This window comes from Lagenorhynchus albirostris, chromosome 17 (genome assembly GCF_949774975.1).
Source record: "Lagenorhynchus albirostris chromosome 17, mLagAlb1.1, whole genome shotgun sequence".
NCBI classification, from domain to species: domain Eukaryota; kingdom Metazoa; phylum Chordata; class Mammalia; order Artiodactyla; family Delphinidae; genus Lagenorhynchus; species Lagenorhynchus albirostris.
The window spans coordinates 35884474-35897397 of NC_083111.1; the positions used below are offsets into that span (position 1 = coordinate 35884474).

The following is a 12924-nucleotide window of genomic DNA, read 5'->3' on the forward strand; positions in this document are numbered from 1 at the left end:
TTCTTTAATAAATGGTGCTAGGAAAACTGGACAGCCAAATGTAAAAAACTGAAACTGGACCATTATCTTACACCATATACAAAAATCAAGGCAAAATATATTAAAAACTGGACTGTGAGACCTGAAAGCATAAAATTCCTAGAAGAAACCATAGGAGGTAAACTCCTTGACATAGGTCTTGGCAATGATTTGTTTTTTTGGATTTGACAACAAAGGCAAAGCCAATAAAAGAAAAGTAAACAAGTGGGACTACATCAAACTAAAAAGCTTCTGCATGTCAAAGAAAACCAACAAAATGAAATGGCAACCTATGGAATGGGAGAAAATATATGCAATATATGCAAAACATATATCTGATACGGGATTAATATCTAAAATATATAAAGAACTCAATAGCAAAAATCAAACAATCCAATTAACAAACGGACAGAGAAACTGAATAGACATTTCTCCAATGACATACAGATAGCCAACAAGTACATGAAAAAGTGGTCAACATCACTAACCATTAGGGAAATCAAAAGTATCTCACAGATATTAAAATGGCTGTCATCAAAAAGACAAGAGATAACAAGTGTTGGCTAGGATGTGGGGAAAAGGGAACACTTGTGCACTGTTGATGGGGATGTAAATTGGTGTAGCTACTATAGAAAACAGTATGAAAGTTCCTCAAAAAGTTTTTTAAAAATACATCATATGACCCAGCAATTCCACTTCTGGCTATATGTCTGAAGGAAAGAAAATCACTGTCTCAGAGAAATATATGCACCTCTGTTTCACTGAAGTATTATTTACAATAGCCAAGACATGGAAATAACTTAGGTGTCCATCAATGGACAAATAAAGAAAATGTGGTATATATACAAAATGGGATATTACCCAGCCATAAAAAAGAAGGAAATCCTGTTATCTGTTACAACATGGATGAATTTTGAGGCCATTATACTAAAATGGCAGAGAAAGGCAAATACTGTATGATCTCACTCATGTGGAATCTAAAAAAACCCAACTTACGGAAACAGAGAATACATTGATGGTTGCCTGAGGCAGGGGGGTAGGGAAAATGGATCAGGGTGGTCAAAAGGTACAACAAACTTCCAGCTATAAGATAAACAGTTTCTGGGTATTGAATGCACAGCATCTTGACTACCTTTAACAATACTGTATTGTATATTTAAAAGTTGGTAACCTTTAAGATGTGATCTTAGAAGTTCTCATCACGAGAGAACAACAATTTGTAACTATGTGAGGTGATTGAGGTTAACTAAACTTGTGGTAATCATTTCACAACATGTACATATATCAAATCATTATGTTGTATACCTTAAACTAATTTATATCTCAATAAAACTTAAAGATATATGAAGTAAAAATGGACAGAACTAAAGGGAGAAATAGACAAATCCACAACTACAGTTGGAGATTTTAATATGCATCTTTCAGTAACTGGTCAAAGAGAAAAAAAATTAGTATATTAAAGATTTCAATAGTATTATTAACCACTGACCTAACATTTATAGAACACCTATACCCACAAACTGCATAATACACTTTAAGTGTACATAGAACACAAACAGACCAACCATATGCTGTGATAAAACAAGTTGCAAAAAATTTCAAAAGACTGAAATTCTTACTAAATACATCTCTCACCATAGTGCAATTAATTTAGAAAGCAGTAACAAAGAACTGGTAACTAACTAGCTATTATATCTCTGGATAGACAGAGAACTTTTATTTGGAAATTAAATAGCTAATGCACATGTCAGTGAAGAAAGCACAAGGAGATTAAAACATATTTTGTATTGAATAATAACACAAATATCCAAAGTTGTCACATGCAGCTAATGCAGTGCACAGAGGGAAACATATAGTTTTGAATTCTAATATTAGAAAGAAGACAGGTTTAAAATCAATGATCTAAGTTTCCATCTACAGGGGCTAGAAAAATACGAGCAAAGTTAAACACAAAGTAAGTGGAAGGTAGGAAATAAAGAGTGAAAATCAATGAAACAAGACAAAAATCAATGAAACTAAACATTCTTTAAAATTTTTAGAACAGAATTGATAAACTTCTAACTAGATTGATCAAGCAAAAAAAAGAACACAAATCTCTGAAAAGAACAAAAGAGACATCACTATATATTATACAGACATTAAAAGCTTAATACAGGAATATTATGAACTCTACGCCAGTAAATTTGTTAAACTTGAGGGAGGAGAAAACTTTACCTAAGTCTCAATGTGCTTTGATCTCTTAGGAAGGAATATGGATCATGATCATTCAAATAAGCAAATATAGACTCCCACTAGTGTGCCCAACCACAAGGTTTCAGTTAACGAATTAGGAAGAAATACGTAAGGAAGATACTTCTGGGTAGAAAGAGCATTATACCTAGAGAAAGGGAAGGGGGTATGCAACTTTAAAAGTGCTGCTGGAGATCCTTTTTGACCCACCTCCCAGAGAAATGGAAATAAAAACAAAAATAAACAAATGGGACCTAATGAAAGTTAAAAGCTTTTGCATAGCAAAGGAAACCATAAAAAAGACAATGCTCAGAATGGGAGAAAATATTTGCAAATGAAGCAACTGACAAAGGATTAATCTCCAAAATATACAAGCAGCTCATGCAGCTCAATATCAAAAAAACAAACAACCCAATCCAAAAATTGGCAGATGACGTAAATAAGACATTTCTCCAAAGAAGATATACAGTTTGCCAACAAACACATGAAAAGATACTCAACATCACTAATCATTTGAGAAATGCAAATCAAAACTACAATGAGGTATCACCTCACACCGGTCAGAATGGCCATCATCAAAAATCTACAAACAATAAATGCTGGAGAGGGTGTGGAGAAAGGGAACCCTCTTACACTGTTGGTGGGAACGCAAACTGGTACAGCCACTATGGAGAACAGTTAGGAGGCTCCTTAAAAAACTAAAAATAGAACTACCATATGACCTAGCAATTCCACTACTGGGCATATACCCTGAGAAAACCATAATTCAAAAAGTCATGTACCACAATGTTCACTGCAGCACTATTTACAATAGCCAGGATATGTTAGCAACCTAAGTGTCCATCGATAGATGAATGGATAAAGATGTGGCACATATATACAATGGAATATTACTTAGCCATAAAAAGCAACGAAATTGACTTTTTTGCAGTGAGGTGGATGGACCTAGAGTCTGTCATACAGAGTGAAGTCAGAGAAACAGAAAAATACCTTATGCTAAGACATATATATGGAATCCAAAAAAAAAAAAAAATGTTCTCATGAACCTCGGGGCAGGACAGGAATAAAGACACAGACGTAGAGAATGGACTTAAGGACACAGGGAGGGGGTAGGGTAAGCTGGGACAAAGTAAGAGGGTAGCATTGACATATATACACTACCAAATGTAAAATAGATAGCTAGTGGGAAGCAGCTGCATAGCACAGGGAGATCAGCTTGGTGCTTTGTGATCACCTAGAGGGGTGGGATAAGGAGGGTGAAAGGGAGACACAAGAGGGAGGGGATATGGGGATATACGTATGCATATAGCTGGTTCACTTTGTTATACAGCAGAAACACAACACTGTAAAGCAATTATACTCCAATAAAGATGTTAAAAAAAAAAAAGTGCTGCTGGGCAATGGACAATTGTGAGATTATGGTCAAAGGCTAGGCTACCTCTTCCCTGCCACCACCTAAAGGCCCAGGTCAAAAATGGGGGCAGAGTTCCCACTCATCTGACTAAGAAAGGGAGGTGGCAAGTTACACCTCCCCTCTTTCTCCTAAAACATGTAAAGGCTTACAGAAGAGTCCCCCAAAATCCAAGGGAAAAGGTACACACCTTACCCAAGCATGGGTGTGACTAAAGTTGTTCAGGGCAGAGCTAAGAGCTTTATAAAAACTGTGCAGCACTGAAGGATCTATGCAAAGCAATGGCAAACATCTTTCATCTATTTAACAATACTTTCTAAGCTAAACAGAACTTAAAGGGAATTTTAAAAACTCAGTTAGTTCTGGAGTGTTTGAGCTTTTAGACTACTCCTAGAAAGTTAGAGAGACCATTATTCATTTATCTTTGAATTCTTTCAATGTTGTGGAGGGTAATGTTTTATATAAAATACACATTTAATAATGTTTCCTAAACAAAGAATTTGAAGGGATAATAAAACGAAGAAACAAGAAAAAGCTAGGACATTTAAAAACTATGTCCTGAAAGGAAATAACATGTTCTGAAGGCTGGTCAAGGGTGCAAAGTATATTAGTCAGATACTTAAATATGGTGACTTCCCTTGACTGAATATGAAGGAACACTAAATCTTCCATGAAGGCTTAGCAACACTATAAACTAATTTATGATATAACTTTTCATGCTAGGCTATCTCTCACAACCTAAAAAGGGGTGGCAGAACCTACGTGAAACTAGGAAGTTTTCAGTCAGTATAAAAAGCATGTTCTACCTCCTAAGACAAAATGCATCAGTCCTTAGAGCAGGTAAAAAGACTTTACCCTAATTATAATGTACAGCCAAAGCTGTCTATATGACAAAATGTGGAAAAAGACATTCTTTTTTTCTTACCATCTCCCTTTAAGGTAGAAAGAAGACGATCTTACCATTTCTACTTTATAGATACAAAAACTAGGATTCTAAAAGGCTCAAAACACCCAGCTCAGTAAGACCACCAAATAGGTCTTATCTCATTCTAGTGAGATCTATCCAGAAGCTTGATGAAGTCTTCCACTATCATTCCCAGTACTAGAATAATATGTGGGTGACATCTTCAACACTGAAATCCATTTCACTTGGGTTACTTCAGCTCAGGGAAGACTATGGCATAATGGAAAAGAAAAAAATAATAAACAGAAAAAAATTATGTTTTGATATGACTATAACCTTCCAATCTAGTCAGTGAAGAAGAATAAGGTACAGAACACTGTATATATTATGCTATCATTTTATAGGAAATTACTGAAAAATGATATGCAGAGAAATTTGAATAGACATTAAAAATCTCTGTAAAGACTCATAAGAAATGAGTGTCATGGATTTTTTCACAGGAGGGGAAACGAATAGCTAGGACAGTGGTAGAAGGGAGACCTTTTAATCTTTTACCCTTTTTATACTTTTAGAATTTTGAACTGAGACCACAGTAACTATTCAATAAGTTAAAGTAATGTTTAAAAATGAAAAAAACATTATTATAAAAGATTAGATAACAAAGACTGAAAACAGAATAAACAATACTAATTGTCACACACAAAAGAAATGGAGTTTTGTTCATTTTATTTAACAAATTTAGGCCATAAACTTAAATCTTCTATACACTATATGCATGTATCCCAGAGGAAACTCGATGTAAATACTTGATAGGAAATGTTTTTCCATGGCTTCTTCATAAAACCCTGTTATCTTCTCCTTTTTACATTAGGATTGTATCTGCAAAGAAAGAAACAGTTAAATGATATCTAGATAAATGACAGCATTCCTTTCACTTTTCAAGTTAAAGAGCTTTCAAAACATAGACATACTTCTGCAAACAGAAATGAGAATGCTAATTTTATCCTTGGGATCAGATATTAAGCACTGACATTTTTACTGTCATTTATCCTTTTGATGCTGCTTTGCTGAATATTTGGTAAAACATCATCAAAAAATCCTGTAAAAGCACTAAAATAATTAATGAAAACAACAGTTTAAAAATTAATACATGTTTTTATACTTCCTCCAGGATGGCTGCAAACAGACCTCTCCACTCTCAAATTAAATTATATCATTTTCACCAAGAGCATAATGAACCTCAAATATAATTATAAAGTCTTCTCCTATAACAAACAATGTAGTTGGGCAACTATTCCCATCTGACTTGTACTTATGAAAAATCAGCACCATTTGTCAACATTTTCATCAATGATTCACACTGTCAATAATGAAATTAAAGAATCAAATTGGTTACAAAACAGACTCAAAATACAGTATTTCTTGGGAAAATGTTATTCTCCCCTAGCCAGTATCTACCTACAATATTGTTTATGAATATTTGTGAGCTAATTATTATAATGTTTGTTGGGTCTGCAGGAATGTTGAAAATGTTAAATCAGAATTAAATTATAATCATCCATTATAACTCCTCTAACCCTCCCACAAAAACCTGCTTTGAAACTCTAATCCAGCTTCTTATTTTTATGTATGTGCCAAATAAAACTAACAAATGGTCTGGTATTTTACTTGTCTTATTTCAAAACCCCATTCATTCATAATTCTACTCAGAGCTGAAAATCTCACAAATTTATCAGCCAAATTCACCCAGCTCAGGACCCTTCTTTTGCCTAAATGCCCCAAATAAATTTTAAATATCTTGTGACACAGTATAAGTGAATTAAGCTCAAACCTAGAAGCTATATCCAGTAAACCTAATTATGAGGTGCTCAAGTAGTAAAAAGAAATACCTATATTAAAAACAAGACAAAATATTCTTTCGGTGAAGGTACTGAAGTGTCTATTTCTAAGGATAGAAGAAACAAATATTTAAACTCTATCAATAGAACTGAATTTTATATACAAAGATTCAGGAGAAAGCTGAAATTAAACTTTACCTAAAGAGTTCATCGGCAAGAGATTCTTCTTTTGCATGTTGATTTTGCACCTGTCAAAATTAACATAGTTTCAGAAACTTGCTAAGTGATGAAAATATAGTTAATGAAATTGCCATGCTGGGTGATCACATCCCAGAGGTCACCAGGTCTGTAAGTTTTTGCCTCTATGACTTCTTGCCCATTCAACAGGTCTGTTCCGTATTCACTTCATGCCAAGATTACTGCGAAAGTCCTCTAATTGAACAACTTTCTCCAGCCAATCTCCTCTCAAAGGCAACCAACACATACATTGCTAGCTTGTTGAGTTTTTAAACATTTTTTTCCAGGAGAACCCTTTTACTAAATGAAATTTCAGTGTTTTGAGATCATACCACTGATGGAGGGGCTGAAAGGGCAATATTTACCCCCCCCTTCAACCAGAGCAGCTCTGCAGGTAAAGTGGCTCTCTTCCTCACAGCCCCAAATCAGGACTCAGAAGTTGCTGCTGAATCACCTCACCCACAAAATAATTTAAAACACAAACTCACCAAACTCCTAAAGTACCTTTGACAGTTAGGACTGGAAATACCTTGTGCTGGGTGCATCTTCCTAAAGTCCAGTATGATGGACTTCAGTATGTATGATCCTATCATGTGCCATGATCCTATCCTGTGCCATTCAAAACCCTTCAATGACTTCTCCCACCTACCAAAGAAAACACAAACTCTTGAGTCTGACCCTTAAATGGGAAAGGCTCTTCATAACCTGGCTCCATTCTACTTCCTCAATCACTTCTCACTCTCCTCTTCATGAACCCTGTATGCCAGTTAAACTGAATCACACAAAAAGACAAAACAAACAAAACAAACAAAAAACCAGGCTCACCTCCGAACAAATATACTGGGACCCTCTCTGCTTTTGTTCATGACAAAAAATGTGATACAGTATCCTCCTCTTTCCACATCTGACCATCTTTCAAGGTGCATTCACTCAATAATTGTTTAGTGTCTACTATGCATCAAGGAACATGTTCTTCACCTCTTTAACAATGGCTTTCTAATCCTCTTCATTTAAAAGTAAGTCTGCTATGAAGAACTCCCACAGAACTTTACCTATGTGACTCCTAGATGTTCATCAATTTCTATCTTCTGTTATAATTATTTATATCACATCTCCACTAAAAAACTGTAAGTTCTCTGAATGCAGACACTGTTTGCTTACTGTAAGTAATTTACATTTGTGTATTTCCAGATACTATCTTAAAACTGTTCCTAAAAAGAACTCATTTAATCTTCATATAATCTCATTACTACTTTTACACTATTATTCCAATTGTAATCAATAAGGAAACAGAGACTTAGGTTAAGTACATTGTAGAAAATCAAAAAATTGTCATATGGAAGAACTGGGATTGACCAGGTCTCCTTGAATAAAAGCACCAGCTATTAACCAGGCTGTTACACTGCTTCTGAGTCTTTGGAAAGGGCCTAGAAGAAGACTTGCAGGGATTCAAACTTATAGAATGATTTTCTATTCATACAGTGAAATGTCAAACTGAAATTACATCTTTTACATTTTCTAATAAGTACAGCAGAACACAAATGGGAAGGCACATGATTTTCATAAAGCAGTTGTCAAAAAAGCTGCTGGTATCATTCTCCTAAATATTCTTAGAGGCTTCCTAGTAAGGGATGTGAATTTTAAAGTTTAAATAGTAAACAAAAATCAGCTTTATCTTATATATCTTAGTAAAATCATTAAGTAAAAAAGTATTAAAAACCAGAAATCCTCCTATTACTGGCATTTTTTCAGTGGCTTGGGAGAACTACAAATCACAGTCTTTCAAAAGTCAAATCAGGTTGGGTAGAGGTCAAAGAGTTACTACGTTTAATGCACAGAATAAAAATATCCTATATTCAAAGAAAGTTTGGGAACTAAGTGATTATGAAAACTAAGACTGGTCTGCAGCAAAAGAAGAAAAAGGAGGGCTAAAAAAGAACAAAGGCAGGGAATACAGAAGAGTAGCTAGAGCAAGCCTAGGGAAACATCAAGACAGTAGCACATTTATACATAGAAGCTGCAGTCATGTAGAAGAACAAAGTCAACTCTATTATCTTAGAGAGCAAATCCTACCTAGAGCACCTAAAATTGTTCTAGCAAAAAAAGGAGAGATTTGGTAGAATAAATCTAGGACACAGCCTCTCTACTAATGCTAATGAAATAAATGAAAGATAGGAAAAAGTCAGCAGCTGCACCATCGTTCTGTCAACTCCTCCCCATCCAAGAACAAGTAAAACTCGACAGCTATAATTAATCAAGAAGCACATAACCCCACGCCACAGACTTCAAAAAGGTGGCTGTGCAAAGAACCAAAAGATTAATGCAACTGATTCCTAACCCTCCCCCAACTCATTAAAAAGTGCTACGGAACTGTCCAAACCTGAGAATTCTTACTAATAATACAAATTTGGGAAAAAGTAGCCTGAGCAGGAAAGAGAAAACAACTGCTGGTGGACTGCTGGGAGGGGACTAATGGCATGGAGAGGTAAGTGGGACTGACACTGACCAAAGGCATAGGCTCCAGGCATCCCTGACAAATTAGGCAAATAACCTAAAATGTAAGTTATTCTCTTCTGGGATAAGATATACTCCCTGGTACATATTTAATTCCAGTTCCAAGAAAGAGCTGCACACAGCTTTACATTACCCTTGCCTTTCCTCAATTCAATGTTTTCAGGCAATAGAAACTAGATGGGACATGCAATGTGCCTTTGACTGAACATGCTGCCATACCAACAGTATGGAGGCATCAGGATAATTGTTTTTTATGAACAAGCTAAGATGGGTAGGAGTGACTTCAACGACATTCAATTTTTGCCTCACAAACTGGTTTCAGAATGTAATCCCTGCAATAAGATGTCATATAATGTTTCACACAGCAAACAATATCTGGAAAGGGTATTTTACTTTAAATAGCTGCAAGATGAAAGAAAACAGGAAAGCCACTCCACATCCAGATGGAAAAAAAGAGAGAGAGACTGGAATAGAACCTGCAAAAGACAGTTAAAGAACCTAGTCTGAAACAAATAATAACCCATAAATAAAAAATAAATAAAATTAATAAGAACATGAATGCAATAAAATAAGAACAAGAATTAAATATAGAAAAAACACAATGAAATGAAATGGGAATGAATGCTAAGTAAGCAAACCGAGAACTCTAATAACACCATTTCAGAATTAAATAAATGAGAAATAGCTAACACTGTTTCCACTGTTATAAATGCTTTATTAAGTAGTATCGTATGTTATTCTCACAAAAAGCCTGTGAAATGGAGGTACTATTATTATTCCCATTCTGCAAAGGAAGAAACAGAAGGATAAAGAAGTAATTTCCTCAAGGTCACATAACATAGCTGGTGAGGAACAGAAGAGACACAACTGAAATTTGGATTTCTGATATAGTGAAAGAGCTTAAGAAAACCACAATGAACGTAGAAGAAATGCATGTGAAGGGCAAAGGTGATTTAATAAAAGGAGAGTTATGTCTTAAATGTAGAGAACCCAGCAAATATAAAAATGTTTTTAAAGATGTAATAGAAAAGTTCCTTGAAATAAAAAAAGAACTGCACCTACAAATCAAAATAGCATACTTTACTCTGGGAAAAATGAAGGGAGAATGATCAACACTGAGATATATTCTGACTGTTACTGACTTTCAAGCCTAAGAAGGAATACTGAAGGCATGCAAGTCACCTAAAAAGGGAGAAAAGGGGCACTGGCATGAGGTGCGGGCGGGGAAGCAGAGGAAGCACAAATAATTTCCTCACTCTTCACAGTAGGAGCCAACAAACAGTATCTAAAATCAAAATATGTAGTTTGAAACAAATACTGATTGTAACCTGATAGTTATTTAGGGATCTCAGGAAATATCTGGAAGGAAGAAACATTTATACGAATTCAGCAATACTTTCAGTTTTACTTCCTTCTATCAATCTCTCTCCTTCCCTTCCTACATTATCCCTCCCTGCCTCCACTCCTCCTCAATAAACAGACGTCTGGAGCATTATGTATTTAATGTCTAAATGGGTACTTAGGATTTTCACTTCTTCATTCTTTTGTGTACTACCATAATTATTTGGAATGCACATTTATAAAATGGCAAAGCCAGTTATCCTTTCAAAAAAGAATGAAGTGAAGGATGGTACCTCCATCCTTCCATTTTCTGACATTAAAAATCCTGACAACCCTATTTTTGAGTGACCTAACAATTTTTTGATTAAAAAAAGCATGTTTAAAAACAAATTTCTGAATACTACATTAAACCCATAATAAAGCAAAATATAAATCCTGAGATGTCACCAAGTACCAAAGCCAGCTTTTGCCCTGCCCTGGGGGGATCTACAAAGCAGGAAAAAACCCAGGCTCTCCTTTGATGTCTGTACAGGAAATGAGCATTATTAAAGAAAATCCAAGATAAATAGAATAAAAGACTCCAGCACTAAAGGGCAAAAGAGGAACAAACTCTACAACACAAAAGGAGACAGCAAAGAAACTTGCCTATCTTGACCCTGACACAGGGTGAAAGAAAGAAATAAAAAATCTCACTATGTTTATAATGACAAGGTAGCCTTCACCCAAGCTTCTGGTCCAAATACATTAACTACCTGAATGATCCCAAAACATCACAAGCAGAGATTAAAGTAGTCTCATATTGGTAGAACAAGATTGGCAGACACAAACTTATCTTTTCTGGAGGAAATAAACCTCAAATTAGGACTTAAGGAATTCCCATAGATCAAGTTCCAAGGAAAATGAGCAGTTCACATTCAAAGATCACAAAATACATACTTGGAAACAAGGCACCGTAAGAGAGAACTACATTAAACAGATCAACACTTTAGGTATTGGTATCATTGGGAAAAGAATACAAGAGAGGAACTTTAAAATGTCAGCAGGGAACAAGATTTAGAAATAAATGACAAAGATTTCCAGAAATGAAAAAATCCAATAGGTTGAATGAAAACTCAGTGGATGAATGAAATACCAACCAGACAGAGCTCAAGAGAGAAGTACTAAACTGGAAGACAATCTAAAGAAATTACTAAAGTACAATCCAAAGAAACAAAGCAGTGAAATATACAGAAAGGAGCTAAGATACATTGAGAAGAAAGTGGGATTTAACTTATGTCACATCAGAGTGCAAGAAAGAGATATTGTCCCTACCCCCTAATTACCAAACAGCCCTACTTCAAACAGCCCATTGAGATGACCAATGGAGCCCACCTTTGGGTTTCAGTAGCACCGGATAATCACGCAATACAAAGACTAAGAAGAAGACTTTCTACCTTTGGATATGGACTCTGATTACCTCTCAATTCAATGGTCATGTGTTTCTGAATTCTTAACTTCCACGTAGTACTTCTATATTAAAAAGCTCCCAACTTTAATGAATTTTTTTCAAATTCACCAGTTTAAAAAAAGGGGTTGAAAGAATTATGGATCACGTGGACAGTCTTGTTATATAACATACACTAGTACTCAAAACACCCAGGGAGAAAGTAAAAGAAGCATATTTTTGTATTCTTCCCTGTGAGTTCTCATTATAGTAGTTTATAAATATTTACTTGCAGCCAATAGCTGTAAAACAGTGAGTTTTTGGAAACCACATTCTAACATGGAGAGCTGTAAAGCAGTTCATATTTTCCCAAAAGAGCACTGTAACTGAGGTTTGGTTTCCTGAGGCTTAGATGGCATATTAGATAGGATATGATCAATAAATCTAGAAGTCCCTTAATGAAGTGTTATGGAAAGGTACAAATTAATCTTAATGCTCTGTAACTCACGAATTTTTCTGAAAGAATAACCTTAGGTCACTCATCTTAAGTTTGGTTTTAAGAAGAATTTGCTCTAAGGAAATCACAAGGGATCAAAATACAAATCAAACAAGTTACTGGGTCTTACTTCCTACTAACCTCCATTTCCTGCCTCAACCACTCCTCTAATTCTGTAGTCTTTCGGGTATGATGAGCTATTAGATCTGATCCTCCAATGATGTGTGGAAGTTTTCCTGCTCCAGGAAATTTGACCTGTTAAATAGTAAACCTTGGTAAATGCACTAAAAAATTGACAATCTTTTTTTTAAAAAAGCTTAAAAAAACAAAGACTGTAAATCACATATAAGTACTAAAGATGTTTATATATTATAAATGAAAATGAGTGTGAGAGGAAATAGAGCTGTTTCATTGATTTGAGTATATACAGAAAAAGTCAAATTCTTTCACTAGAGGCAATCCAGTTAAGCTTCTTTTTATTGAGTATTATTGACTGTTGTTTGGTAACTTAAT

The 12924-nt window shown here is 35.0% G+C and overlaps 1 protein-coding gene across 1 annotated transcript in view; it reads right to left on the minus strand.

Moving 5' to 3' along the window:
* Window positions 1-5271: 5271 nt before the first annotated feature.
* NBN (nibrin) overlaps window positions 5272-12924 on the minus strand; it is a 45082-nt gene continuing 37429 nt past the window's right edge. Inside the window, 3 exon segments of the mRNA XM_060127988.1 lie at window positions 5272-5441; window positions 6599-6648; window positions 12553-12666. Coding sequence (XP_059983971.1) covers window positions 5411-5441; window positions 6599-6648; window positions 12553-12666 — 195 coding nt within the window. The 3' untranslated portion in view covers window positions 5272-5410.